The sequence below is a fragment of the Ascaphus truei genome, chromosome 20, assembly GCF_040206685.1.
Source record: "Ascaphus truei isolate aAscTru1 chromosome 20, aAscTru1.hap1, whole genome shotgun sequence".
NCBI lineage: Eukaryota > Metazoa > Chordata > Amphibia > Anura > Ascaphidae > Ascaphus > Ascaphus truei.
The window spans coordinates 17,368,438-17,395,658 of NC_134502.1; the positions used below are offsets into that span (position 1 = coordinate 17,368,438).

The 27,221-nt window shown below is 49.8% G+C and overlaps 1 protein-coding gene across 1 annotated transcript; it reads right to left on the reverse strand.

The window, feature by feature from the left end:
- Positions 1-316: 316 nt before the first annotated feature.
- On the reverse strand, positions 317-26,877 carry ASF1B (anti-silencing function 1B histone chaperone). The gene is made up of 5 exons (XM_075577350.1): positions 26,716-26,877; positions 5,714-5,860; positions 5,107-5,222; positions 4,127-4,303; positions 317-2,957 (listed from the first exon to the last, which is right to left on the reverse strand). Exons 2-5 carry the CDS (start codon positions 5,820-5,822, stop codon positions 2,757-2,759), a joined length of 603 nt encoding a protein of 200 aa, XP_075433465.1. The 5' UTR covers positions 5,823-5,860; positions 26,716-26,877; the 3' UTR covers positions 317-2,756.
- Between the last annotated feature and the right edge of the window lie 344 nt (positions 26,878-27,221).

Here is a 27,221-nt window from a genome sequence, read left to right on the forward strand (position 1 = left end):
TGGCCACGCCTCCCAGCCGCGCGCGTCACCGTGTAACATATAGGCACTAGACGTGCGCCCGTGCTTTACTATATTACATGCCCCGCCAACGATTCTCACGCGCGTCGCACCTTTCACCAATTTGCCCAGTATTTTTGGACAAGCCACCTTGCAACCCTAGTGCCAACACCTGCTGTCTTCTACAGCTTATGTCCACGTGTACGTGCCAGCTTGTGTAACAACCCCTCCCGCATGTCCCAGCTTGTGGTATGTACCATGTCAAGTGCAGCTAGCTTATGACATCATCGCGCCATGACATCACCGTAGTAATGACCTCTGGGTTCTAAGTGCTTTTATTTCAGCAAATTCCTACTTGTATATATATATAAAAAAAAAAAACATTGAAAATTAATGGCGACGATATACAAACCTGCCAGTCGGAACCAAAATACAAAACAAAACAAAAAAAACACGGTAGGTGGGCATTAAGGGGGCATGGGGATTTGCTCCATCGTGTGCACCTCGGTGAGGTCCTCGTATGTCTAAGGAGGGGGGTTTAGGAGTCCGACAGAGTGGAAGTGACAGTCTGTCTGTAGCAGACAGGAGGTGGGTGTGAGGGTGGCAGCACCCCCGCCAACTGAATCAGCAGTCACTTCCTGGTTTAGAAAGGTGGGCAGTGCCCGTGTATGCCAAAGTCTTCACCCTGCTGTAGCAGAGAGGGTACATGTATAAGATGGTAGCCACCTTGCGGCGGCAGTACCCAGACTGAAGCAGCTGGAGTGGCACCGTGAGGTGGGCAGGAGGCTGGCAGTGCCCATGTATGCGGAAGTCATCTCCCTGTTGTAGTAAAGGTGAACAAGTCAAAGATGGAAGTGCCAAGGTAAACCTTGCTGTGGCAGTGCCCGCAGACTGCTGCGTCTTCCTGATGTGAGAGGTAGCCGGTATAAAAGGGACCAGTACCCATGTGGACTGAAGGGCTCTCCTCGCTGTAACAGAAAGGGGGTATGTGGCAGTGCTCACAGTCGGAGTTCACGGTCTTCCTGATGTAGGAGGTAGCGGGTGTGAGGGGCGAGTCCTATTCCAGCTGCAGCAGACAGGTGGAAAATGTCACGGCCAAAATCGCACCCTTGCAGTAGCGGAGCGAGGGTGGCAGTGCCCACAGAATTAGTGAGCAGTATCTGTTGCAGAGGTGGATAGGACCTCGCAGCAGAGGGTGGCAGTGCCCGCAGACCTCGCAGCAGAGGAGGGTGGCAATGCCCGCAGACCTCGCAGCAGAGGGTGGCAATGCCCGCAAACTTCGCAGCAGAGAAGGGTGGCAGTGCCCGCAGACCTCGCAGCAGAGGGTGGCAGTGCCCGCAGACCTCGCAGCAGAGGGTGGCAGTGCCCGCAGACCTCGCAGCAGAGGAGTGTGGCAGTGCCCGCAGACCTCGCAGCAGAGGAGTGTGGCAGTGCCCGCAGACCTCGCAGCAGAGGAGGGTGGCAGTGCCCGCAGACCTCGCAGCAGAGGAGGGTGGCAGTGCCCGCAGACCTCGCAGCAGAGGAGGGTGGCAGTGCCCGCAGACCTCGCAGCAGAGGAGGGTGGCAGTGCCCGCAGACCTCGCAGCAGAGGAGGGTGGCAGTGCCCGCAGACCTCGCAGCAGAGGAGGGTGGCAGTGCCCGCAGACCTCGCAGCAGAGGAGGGTGGCAGTGCCCGCAGACCTCGCAGCAGAGGAGGGTGGCAGTGCCCGCAGACCTCGCAGCAGAGGAGGGTGGCAGTGCCCGCAGACCTCGCAGCAGAGGAGGGTGGCAGTGCCCGCAGACCTCGCAGCAGAGGAGGGTGGCAGTGCCCGCAGACCTCGCAGCAGAGGAGTGTGGCAGTGCCCGCAGACCTCGCAGCAGAGGAGGGTGGCAGTGCCCGCAGACCTCGCAGCAGAGGAGGGTGGCAGTGCCCGCAGACCTCGCAGCAGAGGAGGGTGGCAGTGCCCGCAGACCTCGCAGCAGAGGAGGGTGGCAGTGCCCGCAGACCTCGCAGCAGAGGAGGGTGGCAGTGCCCGCAGACCTCGCAGCAGAGGAGGGTGGCAGTGCCCGCAGACCTCGCAGCAGAGGAGGGTGGCAGTGCCCGCAGACCTCGCAGCAGAGGAGGGTGGCAGTGCCCGCAGACCTCGCAGCAGAGGAGGGTGGCAGTGCCCGCAGACCTCGCAGCAGAGGAGGGTGGCAGTGCCCGCAGACCTCGCAGCAGAGGAGGGTGGCAGTGCCCGCAGACCTCGCAGCAGAGGAGGGTGGCAGTGCCCGCAGACCTCGCAGCAGAGGAGGGTGGCAGTGCCCGCAGACCTCGCAGCAGAGGAGGGTGGCAGTGCCCGCAGACCTCGCAGCAGAGGAGGGTGGCAGTGCCCGCAGACCTCGCAGCAGAGGAGGGTGGCAGTGCCAGCAGACCTCACAGCAGAGGAGGGTGGCAGTGCTCGCAGACCTCACAGCAGAGGAGGGTGGCAGTGCTCGCAGACCTCACAGCAGAGGAGGGTGGCAGCGCCCATAGGCTGACTATATTAGAGGGGTGGCAGTGCTGCAGTCCAAATAAGTTGGCAGTGCCCGTCGGCTTAATAAGTTATATTAGGATGGCGTAGATATTGCTGAAGACATTGTAGCAGGAAGAGTGCCAGCAGACCTTTGGCTGTGTGGCACAAGACTGGCACTGCTGGAGACGTGTTTTGCTGGCGTGGCATAATGAGTAGGGGGCAAATAGGTGAACGTCTTCCCTTAAGCTATTCACACGCCCCTAGGTTGCCTCTGCGTGGAGGGCATCACATGCAGTCCATGGAGTTTTCTGGTATGCTGTTGAGGGCGCCCGCAAGTCCCTTGATGGGGGCACAGCTTGGGGGCAGCATGGTATGGGGGGTAGGGTCCACATTCTCGATGTCCTCCATCTTGGACTCGCTGGCACTGTCCCAATTTATGTGGAATCTGGTCACACGCGGGTTGGATGCCAGGATGTTCCTTTGGAGCTAAGGAGGGGGAGGAAATGTCAGTGGCAGTGCCAGCCTCATCGCTACACGTTCCAGTTCTACATAGCACAGGCAATGCCAGCGTGTGTGCAGCACCTTCACACTACCACATCCATTTATATATGGCAGCGGCATTGCCCCGCGAGCACACAGCGCAGGCGGGCGCACACGCACAGAGCGCAGACAGCAGCAGTCGACTCAGTGGTAGTGCCCGCCTCCCTCACACGCGGTGCGCAGACAGCGCCCGCCTCACACACACGCGGCGCGCAGGCAGCGCCCGCCTCACACACACACGCGGCGCGCAGGCAGCGCCCGCCTCACACACACACGCGGCGCGCAGGCAGCGGTAGTGCCCGCCTCACACACACACGCGGCGCGCAGGCAGCGGTAGTGCCAGCCTCACACACAGCGGCAGTGCCAGCCTCCCTCGCACACACGCGGCAGTGCCAGCCTCCCTCGCACACACGCGGCAGTGCCAGCCTCCCTCGCACACACGCGGCAGTGCCAGCCTCCCTCGCACACACGCGGCAGTGCCAGCCTCCCTCCCACACACGCGGCAGTGCCAGCCTCCCTCCCACACACGCGGCAGTGCCAGCCTCCCTCGCACACACGCGGCAGTGCCAGCCTCCCTCGCACACACGCGGCAGTGCCAGCCTCCCTCGCACACACGCGGCAGTGCCAGCCTCCCTCGCACACACGCGGCAGTGCCAGCCTCCCTCGCACACACGCGGCAGTGCCAGCCTCCCTCGCACACACGCGGCAGTGCCAGCCTCCCTCGCACACACGCGGCAGTGCCAGCCTCCCTCGCACACACGCGGCAGTGCCAGCCTCCCTCGCACACACGCGGCAGTGCCAGCCTCCCTCGCACACAGCGGCAGTGCCAGCCTCCCTCGCACACACGCGGCAGTGCCAGCCTCCCTCGCACACAGCGGCAGTGCCAGCCTCCCTCGCACACAGCGGTAGTGCCAGCCTCCCTCGCACACAGCGGCAGTGCCAGCCTCCCTCACACAGTGCAGGCAGCGGTAGTGCCAGCCTCCCTCACACAGCGCAGGCAGCGGTAGTGCCAGCCTCCCTCACACAGCGCAGGCAGCGGTAGTGCCAGGCTCCCTCCCCCACACACACACACACAGACACCGTGCGCCGTCGCTGCCATTATAAACGTGGCTTACCTGGCTGAAATCTGCTTTGAGGGGAGGGTTCTCTCGAAGTTCGGGATCTGCGTATTCGTTGTTCACATAATATCCAACTCTGATGAACTCTTGACCGCGGTACGTGCAGGTAATGAGCACCACCGTCACCCCCACAGCGTCCGACTCCGGAATCAGACTGCAATTGGGCCCGTCTGCCTGTAGACAGAATAAAAAGGGTGTTACGTGCCCCATTTTCTTATAAAGTAACACATGAGGCCCCTCTTATCCCATAAGAGATCAGTCTCTCTGACCCTATGAATGTCCCATTAATGAAGGTCTCCATTAATACACAGGTTAAACAGTGTTTAACTCCCCTATACATTGTGGGCCAAATTGAACATCCCAAAAGTTGAGGGGGTAAAGCAAGTGCAATGCGATTGACAGCACCCTAAGGCTAAGGCCCCGCTCCCTCAGTCAGCGCGCCCGCACTGCAGACCGGCGGGGCGCTGACACACAGACCGCGATATGCGGTCTGTAGGGAGCCGGGTGGTTTAAGCGGAGGGGGCGTGGTTTAAGTGGAGGGACCCGCTACCCCCCCCCCCTCCACAGGCTCGGGCTCCCGGGCTGCAGGAGGGAGCTGCTGCGGGCTGCCCTACTCACACGCTGACACTCAGGCACACACACACACAGACAGGCAGGCAGGCAGGCAGGCAGGCACCCACGCTGCTTTCCCTCCACACTCTCCTCCCCGCTCCCCGAAGCCTCCCCTCATTGGCTCACAGCCACACCACGTGACGCGTCGACGCTAGGAATTACAATTCTCTTGTATCCCCTAGCGGCTGACGCGTCACAGCGTGTAGTGAGCTGTGCAGTAAGGGGGGACTGGGACCGGCTCGGGAGGATTCCCCTGCTGGTGGGGAACGCTCGTGCGGCCGCCCCCGCCTCCGGGCGCAGCGGGTCCCAGGCCTAAGCCAATCCGATCGCTCCCACACCCCCCCTTCAAGCGTTGCGGGCCTCACCTGGAAGACAAACATGTGACGCCCGGCGGGGACGGGCCCCACCAGCACAGAGTCCAGCACCTGGTCGTACTCCTCACTCTCTGCTGACCCCACGTAAATTATCTTCCACTCCAGGTCTGAGGTGAAAAGCCAGAAGAAAGGGGAACATGAGAGGGGACTACAGGGGAGGAGAAGTGGCATGACATTATTGGTTGTGGGGGGTGGGGGGGAGGGGTGTCAAGTCACATTGACCAATGAGGTCACCGTGTGGATGCCTGCGTCAGGGATGAAGGGTGTCGTTCCGTCACAATGTCAAGGGTCACAGTGGAAAGGTTACAGGCCTCCAGGTTTGGATCACAGCGGCGAGGCCAGGGGTCACATCTCAAAGTCAGGGGTCACAATGGGGCGAGGTCCGAGGTCCCCCTCTGGCATGACACACTGGTCAGGAAAGTGGGCTGCACGGGTAAGATGGCACGGCCATGAGTCACAGCAATAAGATGTTAGGTCAGCAGGCGTAGATCGGGGGTCACTAGGTAGCCATGTTTGAGCGTCCATTGGGTGAAGTCGTAGGCCCGCTCAGGGCCAGCAGGGTCAGGTATAAGGGGTGAGGTGGTTAGGGGTCACTCACCATCAGGCAGGTCTTCGATGCACTCAAAGGTGACCTCAAACTGGAAGGGGTTGTGGAAGGGGCAGGGGTTATCCAGGACCACCATGTTCAGGATTTGCACCTTCGCCATGGCGCCGACCAGGGGCGTATACCTGCGATATAGCAACACTAGGACCGGGAAAGAGAGACACGTGCTTTATAAGGATACAAAGGGGAAGAACGTATGCCTCGTGCATATCCTGATATTGGGGGGAGTGTATATACACCTATATAGCCTGATACAGAGGGGAGAGCGTATATACAGCTCCGGTATATACGATACCAAGGGAAGAGTAAATACTGATACAGAGGAGAGCATATATACACCTCCTGTATATCCTGTTACAGAAGGGAAGAGTATATAAACATCCCGTATATAAGGATACCGAGGGGAGTATATACACCTTCTATATATCCTATAACCGAAAAAAGCACATACATGCGCCTCCTGTATATCCTGATACAGAGGGGAGAGCGTATATATACACCTCCTGTATATCCTGATACCGAGGGGAGAGCGTATATATACACCTCCTGTATATCCTGATACCGAGGGGAGAGCGTATATATACACCTCCTGTATATCCTGATACCGAGGAGAGAGCATATAATAAACCTCCCGTATATCCCATTACATAAGGGAACAGTATATAAACCTCCCGTATATAAGGATACCGAGGGGAGTATACACATCTTCTATATATCCTATAACCGAAAGCACATACATGCGCCTCCTGTATATCCCGATCCCGAGGGGAGCACGTATATATACACCTCCTGTATATCCTGATACCGAGGGGAGAACGTATATACACCTCCTGTGTATCCTGATACCGAGGGGAGAGCGTATATATACACCTCCTGTATATCCTGATACAGAGGGGAGAGCGTATATACACCTCCTATATATCCTGATACAGAGGGGAGAGCGTATATATACACCTCCTGTATATCCTAATACCGAGGGGAGAGCGTATATATACACCTGTATATCCTGATACCGAGGGGAGAGCGTATATATACATCTCCTGTATATCCTGATACCGAGGGGAGAGCGTATATATACACCTCCTGTATATCCTGATCCCGAGGGGAGAGCGTATATATACACCTCCTGTATATCCTGATACAGAGGGGAGAGCGTATATACACACCTCCTGTATATCCTGATACCGAGGGGAGAGCGTATATATACACCTCCTGTATATCCTGATCCCGAGGGGAGAGCGTATATATACACCTCCTGTATATCTTGATACCGAGGGGAGAGCATATATATACACCTCCTGTGTATCCTGATACCGAGGGGAGAGCGTATATATACACCTCCTTTATATCCTGATACCGAGGGGAGAGCGTATATATACACCTCCTGTATATCCTGATCCCGAGGGGAGAGCATATATATATACACCTCCTGTATATCCTGATACAGAGGGGAAAGCGTATGTACACGTCCTGTATATCCTGATACAGAGGGGAGAGCGTATATACACCTTCTGTATATCCTGATACAGAGGGGATAGATTAAATACACTTTCTGTATATACTGATGTCAAGGGGAGAGCGTATATACACCTTGTATATCCTGATACCGAGGGTAGAGCGTATATACACCTCCCGTATATCCTGATAGAGGGGAGAACATATATACACCATCATATCCAATACCATGGGGAGAGCGTATATACGCCTCCTGTATATCCTGTTACAGAAGGGAAGAGAGTATATAAACCTCCCGTATATAAGGATACCGAGGGGAGTATATACACCTTCTATATATCCTATAACCGAAAGAAGCACATACATGCGCCTCCTGTATACCCCGATCCCGAGGGGAGCGCGTATACACACCTCCTGTATATCCCGATCCCGAGAGCGTATAAACACCTGTATATCCTGATACCGAGGGGAGAGCGTATATATACACCTCCTGTATATCCTGATCCTGAGGGGAGAGCGTATACACACCTCCTGTATATCCTGATACCTAGGGGAGAGCGTATATACACCTCCTGTATATCCTGTTCCCGAGGGGAGAGTGTATATACACCTCCTGTATATCCCAATCCCGAGAGCGTATATACACCTGTATATCCTGATACCGAGGGGAGAGCGTATATATACACCTCCTGTATATCCCGATACCGAGGGGAGAGCGTATATATACACCTCCTGTATATCCTGATCCCGAGGGGAGAGCGTATATATACACCTCCTGTATATCTTGATACAGAGGGGAGAGCGTATACACACCTCCTGTATATACTGATTAAGAGGGGAGAGCGTATATATACACCTCCTGTATATCCTGATACAGAGGGGAGAGCGTATATATACACCTCCTGTATATCCTGATACGGAGGGGAGAGCGTATATATACACCTCCTGTATATCCTGATACCGAGGGGAGAGCGTATATATACACCTCCTGTATATCCTGATACAGAGGAGAGAGTGTATATATACACCTCCTATATATCCTGATGGGAGAGCGTATATATACACCTCCTGTATATCCTGATCCTGAGGGGAGCGCGTATATATACACCTCCTGTATATCCTGATACCGAGGGGAGAGCATATATATACACCTCCTGTATATCCTGATACCGAGGGGAGAGCGTATATATACACCTCCTGTATATCCTGATACCGAGGAGAGAGTGTATATATACACCTCCTGTATATCCTGATCCTGAGGGGAGAGCGTATATATACACCGCCTGTATATCCTGATCCTGAGGGGAGCGCGTATATATACACCTCCTGTATATCCTGATACCGAGGGGAGAGCATATATATACACCTCCTGTATATCCTGATTCCGAGGGGAGAGCGTATATATACACCTCCTGTATATCCTGATACCGAGGGGAGAGCGTATATATACACCTCCTGTATATCCTGATACCGAGGAGAGAGCATATAATAAACCTCCCGTATATCCCATTACATAAGGGAACAGTATATAAACCTCCCGTATATAAGGATACCGAGGGGAGTATACACATCTTCTATATATCCTATAACCGAAAGCACATACATGCGCCTCCTGTATATCCCGATCCCGAGGGGAGCACGTATATATACACCTCCTGTATATCCTGATACCGAGGGGAGAACGTATATACACCTCCTGTGTATCCTGATACCGAGGGGAGAGCGTATATATACACCTCCTGTATATCCTGATACCGAGGGGAGAACGTATATACACCTCCTGTGTATCCTGATACAGAGGGGAGAGCGTATATACACCTCCTATATATCCTGATACAGAGGGGAGAGCGTATATATACACCTCCTGTATATCCTAATACCGAGGGGAGAGCGTATATATACACCTGTATATCCTGATACCGAGGGGAGAGCGTATATATACATCTCCTGTATATCCTGATACCGAGGGGAGAGCGTATATATACACCTCCTGTATATCCTGATCCCGAGGGGAGAGCGTATATATACACCTCCTGTATATCCTGATACAGAGGGGAGAGCGTATATACACACCTCCTGTATATCCTGATACCGAGGGGAGAGCGTATATATACACCTCCTGTATATCCTGATCCCGAGGGGAGAGCGTATATATACACCTCCTGTATATCCTGATACCGAGGGGAGAGCATATATATACACCTCCTGTATATCCTGATACAGAGGGGAGAGCGTATATATACACCTCCTGTATATCTTGATACCGAGGGGAGAGCATATATATACACCTCCTGTGTATCCTGATACCGAGGGGAGAGCGTATATATACACCTCCTTTATATCCTGATACCGAGGGGAGAGCGTATATATACACCTCCTGTATATCCTGATCCCGAGGGGAGAGCATATATATATACACCTCCTGTATATCCTGATACAGAGGGGAAAGCGTATGTACACGTCCTGTATATCCTGATACAGAGGGGAGAGCGTATATACACCTCCTGTATATCCTGATACAGAGGGGATAGATTAAATACACTTTCTGTATATACTGATGTCAAGGGGAGAGCGTATATACACCTTGTATATCCTGATACCGAGGGTAGAGCGTATATACACCTCCCGTATATCCTGATAGAGGGGAGAACATATATACACCATCATATCCAATACCATGGGGAGAGCGTATATACGCCTCCTGTATATCCTGTTACAGAAGGGAAGAGAGTATATAAACCTCCCGTATATAAGGATACCGAGGGGAGTATATACACCTTCTATATATCCTATAACCGAAAGAAGCACATACATGCGCCTCCTGTATACCCCGATCCCGAGGGGAGCGCGTATACACACCTCCTGTATATCCCGATCCCGAGAGCGTATAAACACCTGTATATCCTGATACCGAGGGGAGAGCGTATATATACACCTCCTGTATATCCTGATCCTGAGGGGAGAGCGTATACACACCTCCTGTATATCCTGATACCTAGGGGAGAGCGTATATACACCTCCTGTATATCCTGTTCCCGAGGGGAGAGTGTATATACACCTCCTGTATATCCCAATCCCGAGAGCGTATATACACCTGTATATCCTGATACCGAGGGGAGAGCGTATATATACACCTCCTGTATATCCCGATACCGAGGGGAGAGCGTATATATACACCTCCTGTATATCCTGATCCCGAGGGGAGAGCGTATATATACACCTCCTGTATATCTTGATACAGAGGGGAGAGCGTATACACACCTCCTGTATATACTGATTAAGAGGGGAGAGCGTATATATACACCTCCTGTATATCCTGATACAGAGGGGAGAGCGTATATATACACCTCCTGTATATCCTGATACGGAGGGGAGAGCGTATATATACACCTCCTGTATATCCTGATACCGAGGGGAGAGCGTATATATACACCTCCTGTATATCCTGATACAGAGGAGAGAGTGTATATATACACCTCCTATATATCCTGATGGGAGAGCGTATATATACACCTCCTGTATATCCTGATCCTGAGGGGAGCACGTATATATACACCTCCTGTATATCCTGATACCGAGGGGAGAGCATATATATACACCTCCTGTATATCCTGATACCGAGGGGAGAGCGTATATATACACCTCCTGTATATCCTGATACCGAGGAGAGAGTGTATATATACACCTCCTGTATATCCTGATCCTGAGGGGAGAGCGTATATATACACCGCCTGTATATCCTGATCCTGAGGGGAGCGCGTATATATACACCTCCTGTATATCCTGATACCGAGGGGAGAGCATATATATACACCTCCTGTATATCCTGATTCCGAGGGGAGAGCGTATATATACACCTCCTGTATATCCTGATACCGAGGGGAGAGCATATATATACACCTCCTGTGTATCCTGATACCGAGGGGAGAGCGTATATATACACACCTCCTGTATATCCTGATACCGAGGAGAGAGTGTATATATACACCTCCTGCATATCCTGATAACGAGGAGAGAGTGTATATATACACCTCCTGTATATCCTGATCCCGAGGGGAGAGCGTATATATACACCTCCTGTATATCCTGATACAGAGAGGAAAGCGTATGTACACGTCCTGTATATCCTGATACAGAGGGGAGAGCGTATATATACACCTCCTGTATATCCTGATACAGAGGGGATAGATTATATACACTTTCTGTATATACTGATGTCAAGGGGAGAGCGTATATACACCTTGTATATCCTGATACCGAGGGGAGAGCATATATACACCTCCCATATATACTGATACCGAGGGAGAGCGTATATACACCTTGTATATCCTGATACCGAGGGTAGAGCGTATATACACCTCCCGTATATCCTGATAGAGGGGAGAACATATATACACCATCATATCCAATACCATGGGGAGAGCATATATACGCCTCCTGTATATCCTGTTACAGAAGGGAAGAGAGTATATAAACCTCCCGTATATAAGGATACCGAGGGGAGTATATACACCTTCTATATATCCTATAACCGAAAAAAAACACATACATGCGCCTCCTGTATATCCTGATACCGAGGGGAGAGCATATAATAAACCTCCCGTATATCCCGTTACAGAAGGGAAGAGTATATAAACCTCTCTTATATAAGGATACCGAGGGGAGTATACACATCTTCTATATATCCTATAACCGAAAGAAGCACATACATGCGCCTCCTGTATATCCTGATCCCGAGGGGAGAGCGTATATATACACCTCCTGTATATCCTGATACCGAGGGGAGAGCGTATATATACACCTCCTATATATCCTGATCCCGAGGGGAGAGCGTATAACTACACCTCCTGTATATCCTGATCCCGAGGGGAGAGCGTATATATACACCTCCTGTATATCCTGATAGAGGGGAGAGCGTATATATACACCTCCTGTATATCCTGATACCGAGGGGAGAGCGTATATATACATCTCCTGTATATCCTGATCCCGAGGGGAGAGCGTATATATACACCTCCTGTATATCCTGATCCCGAGGGGAGAGCGTATATATACACCTCCTGTATATCCTGATAGAGGGGAGAGCGTATATATACACCTCCTGTATATCCTGATACAGAGGGGAGAGCGTATATATAGACACCTTCTGTATATCCTGATCCCGAGGGGAGAGCGTATATATACACCGCCTGTATATCCTGATACAGAGGGGAGAGCGTATATATACACCTCCTGTATATCCTGATACCGAGGGGAGAGCGTATATATACACCTCCTGTATATCCTGATAGAGGGGGGAGCGTATATATACACCTCCTGTATATCCTGATACCGAGGGGAGAGCGTATATATACACCTCCTGTATATCCTGATACCGAGGGGAGAGCGTATATATACACCTCCTGTATATCCTGATACCGAGGGGAGAGCGTATATATATACCTCCTGTATATCCTGATCCCGAGGGGAGAGCGTATATATACACCTCCTGTATATCCTGATAGAGGGGAGAGCGTATATATACACCTCCTGTATATCCTGATACCGAGGGGGGAGCGTATATATACACCTCCTGTATATCCTGATCCCGAGGGGAGAGCATATATATACACCTCCTGTATATCCCGATCCCGAGAGCGTATAAACACAACTCCTGTATATCCTGATCCCGAGGGGAGAGCGTATATATACACCTCCTGTATATCCTGATACCGAGGGGAGAGCGTATATATACACCTCCTATATATCCTGATCCCGAGGGGAGAGCGTATAACTACACCTCCTGTATATCCTGATCCCGAGGGGAGAGCGTATATATATACACCTCCTGTATATCCTGATAGAGGGGAGAGCGTATATATACACCTCCTGTATATCCTGATACAGAGGGGAGAGCGTATATATAGACACCTTCTGTATATCCTGATCCCGAGGGGAGAGTGTATATATACACCGCCTGTATATCCTGATACAGAGGGGAGAGCGTATATATACACCTCCTGTATATCCTGATACAGAGGGGAGAGCGTATATATACACCTCCTGTATATCCTGATACCGAGGGGAGAGCGTATATATACACCTCCTGTATATCCTGATAGAGGGGGGAGCGTATATATACACCTCCTGTATATCCTGATACCGAGGGGAGAGCGTATATATACACCTCCTGTATATCCTGATCTCGAGGGGAGAGCGTATATATATACACCTCCTGTATATCCTGATCCCGAGGGGGGAGCGTATATATACACCTCCTGTATATCCTGATCCCGAGGGGGGAGCGTATATATACACCTCCTGTATATCCTGATACCGAGGGGAGAGCGTATATACACCTCCTGTATATCCTGATACCGAGGGGAGAGCGTATATATACACCTCCTGTATATCCCGATCCCAAGGGGAGAGCGTATATATACACCTCCTGTATATCCTGATACCGAGGGGAGAGCGTATATATACACCTCCTGTATATCCTGATACCGAGGGGAGAGCGTATATACACCTCCTGTATATCCTGATACCGAGGGGAGAGCGTATATATACACCTCCTGTATATCCCGATCCCAAGGGGAGAGGGTATATATACACCTCCTGTATATCCCGATCCCAAGGGGAGAGCGTATATATACACCTCCTATATATCCTGATCCCGAGGGGAGAGCGTATAACTACACCTCCTGTATATCCTGATACCGAGGGGAGAGCGTATAACTACACCTCCTGTATATCCTGATACAGGGGGGAGAGTGTATATATACACCTCCTGTATATCCTGATACAGAGGGGAGACCGTATATATACACCTCCTGTATATCCTGATACAGAGGGGAGAGCGTATATATAAACCTCCTGTATATCCTGATCCCGAGGGGAGAGCGTATATATAAACCTCCTGTATATCCTGATACCGAGGGGAGAGCGTCTATATACACCTCCTGTATATCCTGATCCCGAGGGGAGAGCGTATATATAAACCTCCTGTATATCCTGATCCCGAGGGGAGAGCGTATATATACACCTCCTGTATATCCTGATCCCGAGGGGAGAGCGTATATATACACCTCCAGTATATCCTGATCCCGAGGGGAGAGCGTATATATACACCTCCTGTATATCCTGATCCCGAGGGGAGAGCGTATATATACACCTCCTGTATATCCTGATCCCGAGGGGAGAGCGTATATATACACCTCCTGTATATCCTGATACCGAGGGGAGAGCATATATATACACCTCCTGTATATCCTGATACCGAGGGGAGAGCGTATATATAAACCTCCTGTATATCCTGATCCCGAGGGGAGAGCGTATATATACACCTCCTGTATATCCTGATACAGAGGGGAGAGCGTATATATACACCTCCTGTATATCCTGATCCCGAGGGGAGAGCGTATATATACACCTCCTGTATATCCTGATACCGAGGGGAGAGCGTATATATACACCTCCTGTATATCCTGATACCGAGGGGAGAGCGTATATATACACCTCCTGTATATCCTGATGCAGAGGGGAGAACGTATATATACACCTCCTGTATATCCTGATACCGAGGGGAGAGCGTATATATACCTCCTGTATATCCTGATACCGAGGGGAGAGCGTATATATACATCTCCTGTGTATCCTGATACCGAGGGGAGAGCGTATATACACACCCTGTATATCCTGATCCCGAGGGGAGAGCGTATATACACACCTCCTGTATATCCTGATACTGAGGGCAGAGCGTATATATACACCTCCTGTATATCCTGATCCCGAGGGGAGAGCTTATATATACACCTCCTGTATATCCTGATACCGAGGGGAGAGCGTATATATACACCTCCTGTATATCCTGATCCCGAGGGGAGAGCGTATATATATATACCTCCTGTATATCCTGATCCCGAGGGGAGAGCGTATATATACACCTCCTGTATATCCTGATAGAGGGGAGAGCGTATATATACACCTCCTGTATATCCTGATAGAGGGGAGAGCATATATATACACACCTCCTGTATATCCTGATCCCGAGGGGAGAGCGTATATATACACCTCCTGTATATCCTGATACCGAGGGGAGAGCGTATATATACACCTCCTGTATATCCTGATACCGAGGGGAGAGCGTATATATACACACCTCCTGTATATCCTGATACTGAGGGGAGAGCGTATATATACACCTCCTGTATATCCTGATCCCGAGGGGAGAGCGTATATATACACCTCCTGTATATCCTGATACCGAGGGGGGAGCGTATATATACACCTCCTGTATATCCTGATCCCGAGGGGAGAGCGTATATATACACCTCCTGTATATCCTGATACCGAGGGAAGAGCGTATATATACACCTCCTGTATATCCTGATACCGAGGGGGGAGCGTATATATACACCTCCTGTATATCCTGATACCGAGGGGGAGCGTATATATACACCTCCTGTATATCCTGATACCGAGGGGAGAGCGTATATATACACCTCCTGTATATCCTGATCTCGAGGGGAGAGCGTATATATACACCTCCTGTATATCCTGATACCGAGGGGGGAGCGTATATATACACCTCCTGTATATCCTGATACCGAGGGGAGAGCGTATATACACACCTCCTGTATATCCTGATACCGAGGGGAGAGCGTATATACACCTCCTGTATATCCTGATACCGAGGGGAGAGCGTATATATACACCTCCTGTATATCCTGATGCAGAGGGGAGAACGTATATATACACCTCCTGTATATCCTGATACCGAGGGGAGAGCGTATATATACCTCCTGTATATCCTGATACCGAGGGGAGAGCGTATATATACATCTCCTGTGTATCCTGATACCGAGGGGAGAGCGTATATACACACCCTGTATATCCTGATCCCGAGGGGAGAGCGTATATACACACCTCCTGTATATCCTGATACTGAGGGCAGAGCGTATATATACACCTCCTGTATATCCTGATCCCGAGGGGAGAGCTTATATATACACCTCCTGTATATCCTGATACCGAGGGGAGAGCGTATATATACACCTCCTGTATATCCTGATCCCGAGGGGAGAGCGTATATATATATACCTCCTGTATATCCTGATCCCGAGGGGAGAGCGTATATATACACCTCCTGTATATCCTGATAGAGGGGAGAGCGTATATATACACCTCCTGTATATCCTGATAGAGGGGAGAGCATATATATACACACCTCCTGTATATCCTGATCCCGAGGGGAGAGCGTATATATACACCTCCTGTATATCCTGATACCGAGGGGAGAGCGTATATATACACCTCCTGTATATCCTGATACCGAGGGGAGAGCGTATATATACACACCTCCTGTATATCCTGATACTGAGGGGAGAGCGTATATATACACCTCCTGTATATCCTGATCCCGAGGGGAGAGCGTATATATACACCTCCTGTATATCCTGATACCGAGGGGGGAGCGTATATATACACCTCCTGTATATCCTGATCCCGAGGGGAGAGCGTATATATACACCTCCTGTATATCCTGATACCGAGGGAAGAGCGTATATATACACCTCCTGTATATCCTGATACCGAGGGGGGAGCGTATATATACACCTCCTGTATATCCTGATACCGAGGGGGAGCGTATATATACACCTCCTGTATATCCTGATACCGAGGGGAGAGCGTATATATACACCTCCTGTATATCCTGATCTCGAGGGGAGAGCGTATATATACACCTCCTGTATATCCTGATACCGAGGGGGGAGCGTATATATACACCTCCTGTATATCCTGATACCGAGGGGAGAGCGTATATACACACCTCCTGTATATCCTGATACCGAGGGGAGAGCGTATATACACCTCCTGTATATCCTGATACCGAGGGGAGAGCGTATATATACACCTCCTGTATATCCCGATCCCAAGGGGAGAGCGTATATATACACCTCCTGTATATCCTGATACCGAGGGGAGAGCGTATATATACACCTCCTGTATATCCTGATACCGAGGGGAGAGCGTATATACACCTCCTGTATATCCTGATACCGAGGGGAGAGCGTATATATACACCTCCTGTATATCCCGATCCCAAGGGGAGAGCGTATATATACACCTCCTGTATATCCCGATCCCAAGGGGAGAGCGTATATATACACCTCCTATATATCCTGATCCCGAGGGGAGAGCGTATAACTACACCTCCTGTATATCCTGATACCGAGGGGAGAGCGTATAACTACACCTCCTGTATATCCTGATACAGAGGGGAGAGTGTATATATACACCTCCTGTATATCCTGATACAGGGGGGAGAGTGTATATATACACCTCCTGTATATCCTGATACAGAGGGGAGACCGTATATATACACCTCCTGTATATCCTGATACAGAGGGGAGAGCGTATATATAAACCTCCTGTATATCCTGATCCCGAGGGGAGAGCGTATATATACACCTCCTGTATATCCTGATACCGAGGGGAGAGCGTCTATATACACCTCCTGTATATCCTGATTCCGAGGGGAGAGCGTATATATAAACCTCCTGTATATCCTGATCCCGAGGGGAGAGCGTATATATACACCTCCTGTATATCCTGATCCCGAGGGGAGAGCGTATATATACACCTCCAGTATATCCTGATCCCGAGGGGAGAGCGTATATATACACCTCCTGTATATCCTGATCCCGAGGGGAGAGCGTATATATACACCTCCTGTATATCCTGATCCCGAGGGGAGAGCGTATATATATACCTCCTGTATATCCTGATCCCGAGGGGAGAGCGTATATATACACCTCCTGTATATCCTGATAGAGGGGAGAGCGTATATATACACCTCCTGTATATCCTGATAGAGGGGAGAGCATATATATACACACCTCCTGTATATCCTGATCCCGAGGGGAGAGCGTATATATACACCTCCTGTATATCCTGATACCGAGGGGAGAGCGTATATATACACCTCCTGTATATCCTGATACCGAGGGGAGAGCGTATATATACACACCTCCTGTATATCCTGATACTGAGGGGAGAGCGTATATATACACCTCCTGTATATCCTGATCCCGAGGGGAGAGCGTATATATACACCTCCTGTATATCCTGATCCCGAGGGGAGAGCGTATATATACACCTCCTGTATATCTTGATACCGAGGGGAGAGCATATATATACACCTCCTGTGTATCCTGATACCGAGGGGAGAGCGTATATATACACCTCCTTTATATCCTGATACCGAGGGGAGAGCGTATATATACACCTCCTGTATATCCTGATCCCGAGGGGAGAGCATATATATATATACACCTCCTGTATATCCTGATACAGAGGGGAAAGCGTATGTACACGTCCTGTATATCCTGATACCGAGGGGAGAGCGTATATACACACCTCCTGTATATCCTGATACCGAGGGGGGAGCGTATATATACACCTCCTGTATATCCTGATACCGAGGGGGAGCGTATATATACACCTCCTGTATATCCTGATACCGAGGGGAGAGCGTATATATACACCTCCTGTATATCCTGATCTCGAGGGGAGAGCGTATATATACACCTCCTGTATATCCTGATACCGAGGGGGGAGCGTATATATACACCTCCTGTATATCCTGATACCGAGGGGAGAGCGTATATATACACCTCCTGTATATCCTGATACCGAGGGGAGAGCGTATATACACCTCCTGTATATCCTGATACCGAGGGGAGAGCGTATATATACACCTCCTGTATATCCCGATCCCAAGGGGAGAGCGTATATATACACCTCCTGTATATCCTGATACCGAGGGGAGAGCGTATATATACACCTCCTGTATATCCTGATACCGAGGGGAGAGCGTATATACACCTCCTGTATATCCTGATACCGAGGGGAGAGCGTATATATACACCTCCTGTATATCCCGATCCCAAGGGGAGAGCGTATATATACACCTCCTGTATATCCCGATCCCAAGGGGAGAGCGTATATATACACCTCCTATATATCCTGATCCCGAGGGGAGAGCGTATAACTACACCTCCTGTATATCCTGATACCGAGGGGAGAGCGTATAACTACACCTCCTGTATATCCTGATACAGAGGGGAGAGTGTATATATACACCTCCTGTATATCCTGATACAGGGGGGAGAGTGTATATATACACCTCCTGTATATCCTGATACAGAGGGGAGACCGTATATATACACCTCCTGTATATCCTGATACAGAGGGGAGAGCGTATATATAAACCTCCTGTATATCCTGATCCCGAGGGGAGAGCGTATATATACACCTCCTGTATATCCTGATACCGAGGGGAGAGCGTCTATATACACCTCCTGTATATCCTGATTCCGAGGGGAGAGCGTATATATAAACCTCCTGTATATCCTGATCCCGAGGGGAGAGCGTATATATACACCTCCTGTATATCCTGATCCTGAGGGGAGAGCGTATATATACACCTCCAGTATATCCTGATCCCGAGGGGAGAGCGTATATATACACCTCCTGTATATCCTGATCCCGAGGGGAGAGCGTATATATACACCTCCTGTATATCCTGATCCCGAGGGGAGAGCGTATATATACACCTCCTGTATATCCTGATACCGAGGGGAGAGCATATATATACACCTCCTGTATATCCTGATACCGAGGGGAGAGCGTATATATAAACCTTCTGTATATCCTGATCCCGAGGGGAGAGCGTATATATACACCTCCTGTATATCCTGATACAGAGGGGAGAGCGTATATATACACCTCCTGTATATCCTGATCCCGAGGGGAGAGCGTATATATACACCTCCTGTATATCCTGATACCGAGGGGAGAGCGTATATATACACCTCCTGTATATCCTGATACCGAGGGGAGAGTGTATATATACACCTCCTGTATATCCTGATGCAGAGGGGAGAACGTATATATACACCTCCTGTATATCCTGATACCGAGGGGAGAGCGTATATATACCTCCTGTATATCCTGATACCGAGGGGAGAGCGTATATATACATCTCCTGTGTATCCTGATACCGAGGGGAGAGCGTATATACACACCCTGTATATCCTGATCCCGAGGGGAGAGCGTATATACACCTCCTGTATATCCTGATACTGAGGGCAGAGCGTATATATACACCTCCTGTATATCCTGATCCCGAGGGGAGAGCTTATATATACACCTCCTGTATATCCTGATACCGAGGGGAGAGCGTATATATACACCTCCTGTATATCCTGATACCGAGGGGAGAGCGTATATATACACCTCCTGTATATCCTGATCCCGAGGGGAGAGCGTATATATACACCTCCTGTATATCCTGATAGAGGGGAGAGCGTATATACACACCTCCTGTATATCCTGATGCAGAGGGGAGAACGTATATATACACCTCCTGTATATCCTGATACCGAGGGGAGAGCGTATATACACACCTCCTGTATATCCTGATGCAGAGGGGAGAACGTATATATACACCTCCTGTATATCCTGATACCGAGGGGAGAGCGTATATATACCTCCTGTATATCCTGATACCGAGGGGAGAGCGTATATATACATCTCCTGTGTATCCTGATACCGAGGGGAGAGCGTATATACACACCCTGTATATCCTGATCCCGAGGGGAGAGCGTATATACACACCTCCTGTATATCCTGATACTGAGGGCAGAGCGTATACATACACCTCCTGTATATCCTGATCCCGAGGGGAGAGCTTATATATATACACCTCCTGTATATCCTGATACCGAGGGGAGAGCGTATATATACACCTCCTGTATATCCTGATCCCGAGGGGAGAGCGTATATATACACCTCCTGTATATCCTGATCCCGAGGGGAGAGCGTATATATACACCTCCTGTATATCCTGATCCCGAGGGGAGAGCGTATATATACACCTCCTGTATATCCTGATCCCGAGGGGAGAGCGTATATATACACCTCCTGTATATCCTGATACTGAGGGGAGAGCGTATATATACACCTCCTGTATATCCTGATACAGAGGGGAGAGCGTATATATACACCTCCTGTATATCCTGATACCGAGGGGAGAGAGTATATATACACCTCCTGTATATCCTGATACCGAGGGGAGAGCGTATATATACACCTCCTGTATATCCTGATCCCGATGGGAGAGCGTATATATACACCTCCTGTATATCCTGATACCGAGGGGAGAGCGTATATATACACCTCCTGTATATCCTGATACCGAGGGGAGAGCGTATATATACACCTCCTGTGTATCCTGATACCGAGGGGAGAGCGTATATATACACCTCCTGTGTATCCTGATACCGAGGGGAGAGCGTATATATACACCTCCTGTGTATCCTGATACAGAGGGGAGAGCGTATATATACACCTCCTGTATATCCTGATCCCGAGGGGAGAACGTATATATACACCTCCTGTATATCCTGATCCCGAGGGGAGAGCGTATATATACACCTCCTGTATATCCTGATCCCGAGGGGAGAGCGTATATATACACCTCCTGTGTATCCTGATCCCGAGGGGAGAACGTATATATACACCTCCTGTATATCCTGATCCCGAGGGGAGAGCGTATATATACACCTCCTGTATATCCTGATCCCGAGGGGAGAGCGTATATATACACCTCCTATATATCCTGATAGAGGGGAGAGCGTATATATACATCTCCTGTATATCCTGATCCCGAGGGGAGAGCGTATATATACACCTCCTGTATATCCTGATCCCGAGGGGAGAGCGTATATATACACCTCCTGTATATCCTGATCCCGAGGGGAGAGCGTATATATACACCTCCTGTATATCCTGATACTGAGGGGAGAGCGTATATATACACCTCCTGTATATCCTGATACAGAGGGGAGAGCGTATATATACACCTCCTGTATATCCTGATACCGAGGGGAGAGAGTATATATACACCTCCTGTATATCCTGATACCGAGGGGAGAGCGTATATATACACCTCCTGTATATCCTGATCCCGATGGGAGAGCGTATATATACACCTCCTGTATATCCTGATACCGAGGGGAGAGCGTATATATACACCTCCTGTATATCCTGATACCGAGGGGAGAGCGTATATATACACCTCCTGTGAATCCTGATACCGAGGGGAGAGCGTATATATACACCTCCTGTGTATCCTGATACCGAGGGGAGAGCGTATATATACACCTCCTGTGTATCCTGATACAGAGGGGAGAGCGTATATATACACCTCCTGTATATCCTGGTCCCGAGGGGAGAACGTATATATACACCTCCTGTATATCCTGATCCCGAGGGGAGAGCGTATATATACACCTCCTGTATATCCTGATCCCGAGGGGAGAGCGTATATATACACCTCCTGTGTATCCTGATCCCGAGGGGAGAGCGTATATATACACCTCCTGTATATCCTGATCCTGAGGGGAGAGCGTATATATACACCTCCTGTATATCCTGATCCCGAGGGGAGAGCGTATATATACACCTCCTGTATATCCTGATCCCGAGGGGAGAGCGTATATATACACCTCCTATATATCCTGATAGAGGGGAGAGCGTATATATACATCTCCTGTATATCCTGATCCCGAGGGGAGAGCGTATATATACACCTCCTGTATATCCTGATCCCGAGGGGAGAGCGTATATATACACCTCCTGTATATCCTGATACAGAGGGGAGAGCGTATACACACCTCCTGTATATCGTGATACCGAGGGGAGAGCGTATATATATACCTCCTGTATATCCTTATCCCGAGGGGAGAGCGTATATATACACCTCCTGTATATCCTGATCCCGAGGGGAGAGCGTATATATACACCTCCTGTATATCCTTATCCCGAGGGGAGAGCGTATATATACACCTCCTGTATATCCTGATACCGAGGGGAGAGCGTATACACACCTCCTGTATATCCTGATACAGAGGGGAGAGCGTATACACACCTCCTGTATATCCTGATACAGAGGGGAGAGCGTATATATACACCTCCTGTATACCCTGATACCGAGGGGAGAGCGTATATATACACCTCCTGTATATCCTTATCCCGAGGGGAGAGCGTATATATATACACCTCCTGTATATCCTGATCCCGAGGGGAGAGCGTATATATATACACCTCCTGTATATCCTGATCCCGAGGGGAGAACGTATATATACACCTCCTGTATATCCTGATCCCGAGGGGAGAACGTATATATACACCTCCTGTATATCCTGATCCCGAGGGGAGAACGTATATATACACCTCCTGTATATCCTGATCCCGAGGGGAGAGCGTATATATACACCTCCTGTATATCCTGATCCCGAGGGGAGAGCGTATATATACACCTCCTATATATCCTGATAGAGGGGAGAGCGTATATATACATCTCCTGTATATCCTGATCCCGAGGGGAGAGCGTATATATACACCTTCTGTATATCCTGATACCGAGGGGAGAGCGTATATATACACCTTCTGTATATCCTGATACTGAGGGGAGAGCGTATATATACACCTTCTGTATATCCTGATACCGAGGGGAGAGCGTATATACACACCTCCTGTATATCCTGATGCAGAGGGGAGAACGTATATATACACCTCCTGTATATCCTGATACCGAGGGGAGAGCGTATATATACCTCCTGTATATCCTGATACCGAGGGGAGAGCGTATATATACATCTCCTGTGTATCCTGATACCGAGGGGAGAGCGTATATACACACCCTGTATATCCTGATCCCGAGGGGAGAGCGTATATACACACCTCCTGTATATCCTGATACTGAGGGCAGAGCGTATACATACACCTCCTGTATATCCTGATACCGAGGGGAGAGCGTATATATACACCTCCTGTATATCCTGATACCGAGGGGAGAGCGTATATATACACCTCCTGTATATCCTGATCCCGAGGGGAGAGCGTATATATACACCTCCTGTATATCCTGATCCCGAGGGGAGAGCGTATATATACACCTCCTGTATATCCTGATCCCGAGGGGAGAGCGTATATATACACCTCCTGTATATCCTGATCCCGAGGGGAGAGCGTATATATACACCTCCTGTATATCCTGATACTGAGGGGAGAGCGTATATATACACCTCCTGTATATCCTGATACAGAGGGGAGAGCGTATATATACACCTCCTGTATATCCTGATACCGAGGGGAGAGAGTATATATACACCTCCTGTATATCCTGATACCGAGGGGAGAGCGTATATATACACCTCCTGTATATCCTGATCCCGATGGGAGAGCGTATATATACACCTCCTGTATATCCTGATACCGAGGGGAGAGCGTATATATACACCTCCTGTATATCCTGATACCGAGGGGAGAGCGTATATATACACCTCCTGTGTATCCTGATACCGAGGGGAGAGCGTATATATACACCTCCTGTGTATCCTGATACCGAGGGGAGAGCGTATATATACACCTCCTGTGTATCCTGATACAGAGGGGAGAGCGTATATATACACCTCCTGTATATCCTGATCCCGAGGGGAGAACGTATATATACACCTCCTGTATATCCTGATCCCGAGGGGAGAGCGTATATATACACCTCCTGTATATCCTGATCCCGAGGGGAGAGCGTATATATACACCTCCTGTGTATCCTGATCCCGAGGGGAGAACGTATATATACACCTCCTGTATATCCTGATCCCGAGGGGAGAGCGTATATATACACCTCCTGTATATCCTGATCCCGAGGGGAGAGCGTATATATACACCTCCTATATATCCTGATAGAGGGGAGAGCGTATATATACATCTCCTGTATATCCTGATCCCGAGGGGAGAGCGTATATATACACCTCCTGTATATCCTGATCCCGAGGGGAGAGCGTATATATACACCTCCTGTATATCCTGATACAGAGGGGAGAGCGTATACACACCTCCTGTATATCGTGATACCGAGGGGAGAGCGTATATATATACCTCCTGTATATCCTTATCCCGAGGGGAGAGCGTATATATACACCTCCTGTATATCCTGATCCCGAGGGGAGAGCGTATATATACACCTCCTGTATATCCTTATCCCGAGGGGAGAGCGTATATACACACCTCCTGTATATCCTGATACAGAGGGGAGAGCGTATACACACCTCCTGTATATCCTGATACAGAGGGGAGAGCGTATATATACACCTCCTGTATACCCTGATACCGAGGGGAGAGCGTATATATACACCTCCTGTATATCCTTATCCCGAGGGGAGAGCGTATATATATACACCTCCTGTATATCCTGATCCCGAGGGGAGAGCGTATATATATACACCTCCTGTATATCCTGATCCCGAGGGGAGAACGTATATATACACCTCCTGTATATCCTGATCCCGAGGGGAGAACGTATATATACACCTCCTGTATATCCTGATCCCGAGGGGAGAGCGTATATATACACCTCCTGTATATCCTGATCCCGAGGGGAGAGCGTATATATACACCTCCTATATATCCTGATAGAGGGGAGAGCGTATATATACATCTCCTGTATATCCTGATCCCGAGGGGAGAGCGTATATATACACCTTCTGTATATCCTGATACCGAGGGGAGAGCGTATATATACACCTTCTGTATATCCTGATACTGAGGGGAGAGCGTATATATACACCTTCTGTATATCCTGATACCGAGGGGAGAGCGTATATATACACCTCCTGTATATCCTGATACAGAGGGGAGAGCGTATATATACACCTCCTGTATATCCTGATCCCGAGGGGAGACCGTATATATACACCTCCTGTATATCCTGATACCGAGGGGAGAGCGTATATATACACCTCCTGTATATCCTGATACTGAGGGGAGAGCGTATATATACACACCTCCTGTATATCCTGATACTGAGGGGAGAGCGTATATATACACCTCCTGTATATCCTGATACCGAGGGAGGGGAGAGCGTATATATACACCTCCTGTATATCCTGATCCCGAGGGGAGAGCGTATATATACACCTCCTGTATATCCTGATAGAGGGGAGAGCGTATATATACACCTCCTGTATATCCTGATAGAGGGGAGAGCGTATATATACACCTTCTGTATATCCTGATACCGAGGGGAGAGCGTATATATACACCTCCTGTATATCCTGATCCCGAGGGGAGAGCGTATATATACACCTCTTGTATACCAATAGTAGGGCGAGGGTATATATAAACTGAACGGGAAACGTATACATCAACTATACCAGGGGATATAATATATCTGGAGTATACACACACTGCAAGGGCTCAAAGAAAGAAAGTGTACACTGACCAGCAGGGAACCCATATACACACAGAACAGGGGGTATGTGTACCAGGGGCAAACACAGACACGGTGGGAGGGGGTATATAATGGAGGGAAATGCTGATACACGGAGGTCAGGGGGTACATAATGGGGGCACACAGACAAGAAGGGGGGGGGGGTCATTACAGGTCTGGGCAGGATTGCTTGTATATAACGGGGGGGGGGGTACCTTACCGGTAGAGGGGTCTCCTCTCGGTGCGCGGGTCGCTGTGTGTAACGGTCGCCGTCCCCCGAGCGCACGCGCCGTTTCCCGCCCTCCGTTTTGTCTCTCCCGCGCGCCGGCGCCTCGCGCTCAAAACACCTCACGCGGGTAACCGAACCCCCCCTCGCCTCTCCAGGCTCCACCCCCTCCCCCACACCATTTGGCTGGTGGCCAATCAGGGAAGGGGAACAGTGACGTTGTTTGGTCAGCGTCTACCGGCGGCCATGTTTGTTAAGGGCAATTTTTTTTTTGGTCTTAGAAAATAAGGGATTCGCCGCCGAAGATTCCTTTTTATATTAAATGTGAGCGCGCGACCCTTTCGTAGGGGGCCACCTCCTTGCCTCCCAAATGCCCCTTTTCATGCTTGTATACTGGCGCACTAAGGTTGGGGGCTGCCCATATCAGAGATGGTCGCCTGAGCGCACGCTGCAAGGTCACATGGGACGTGGAGGGGGCGGGCGCTCGAGTCCTTTATTTG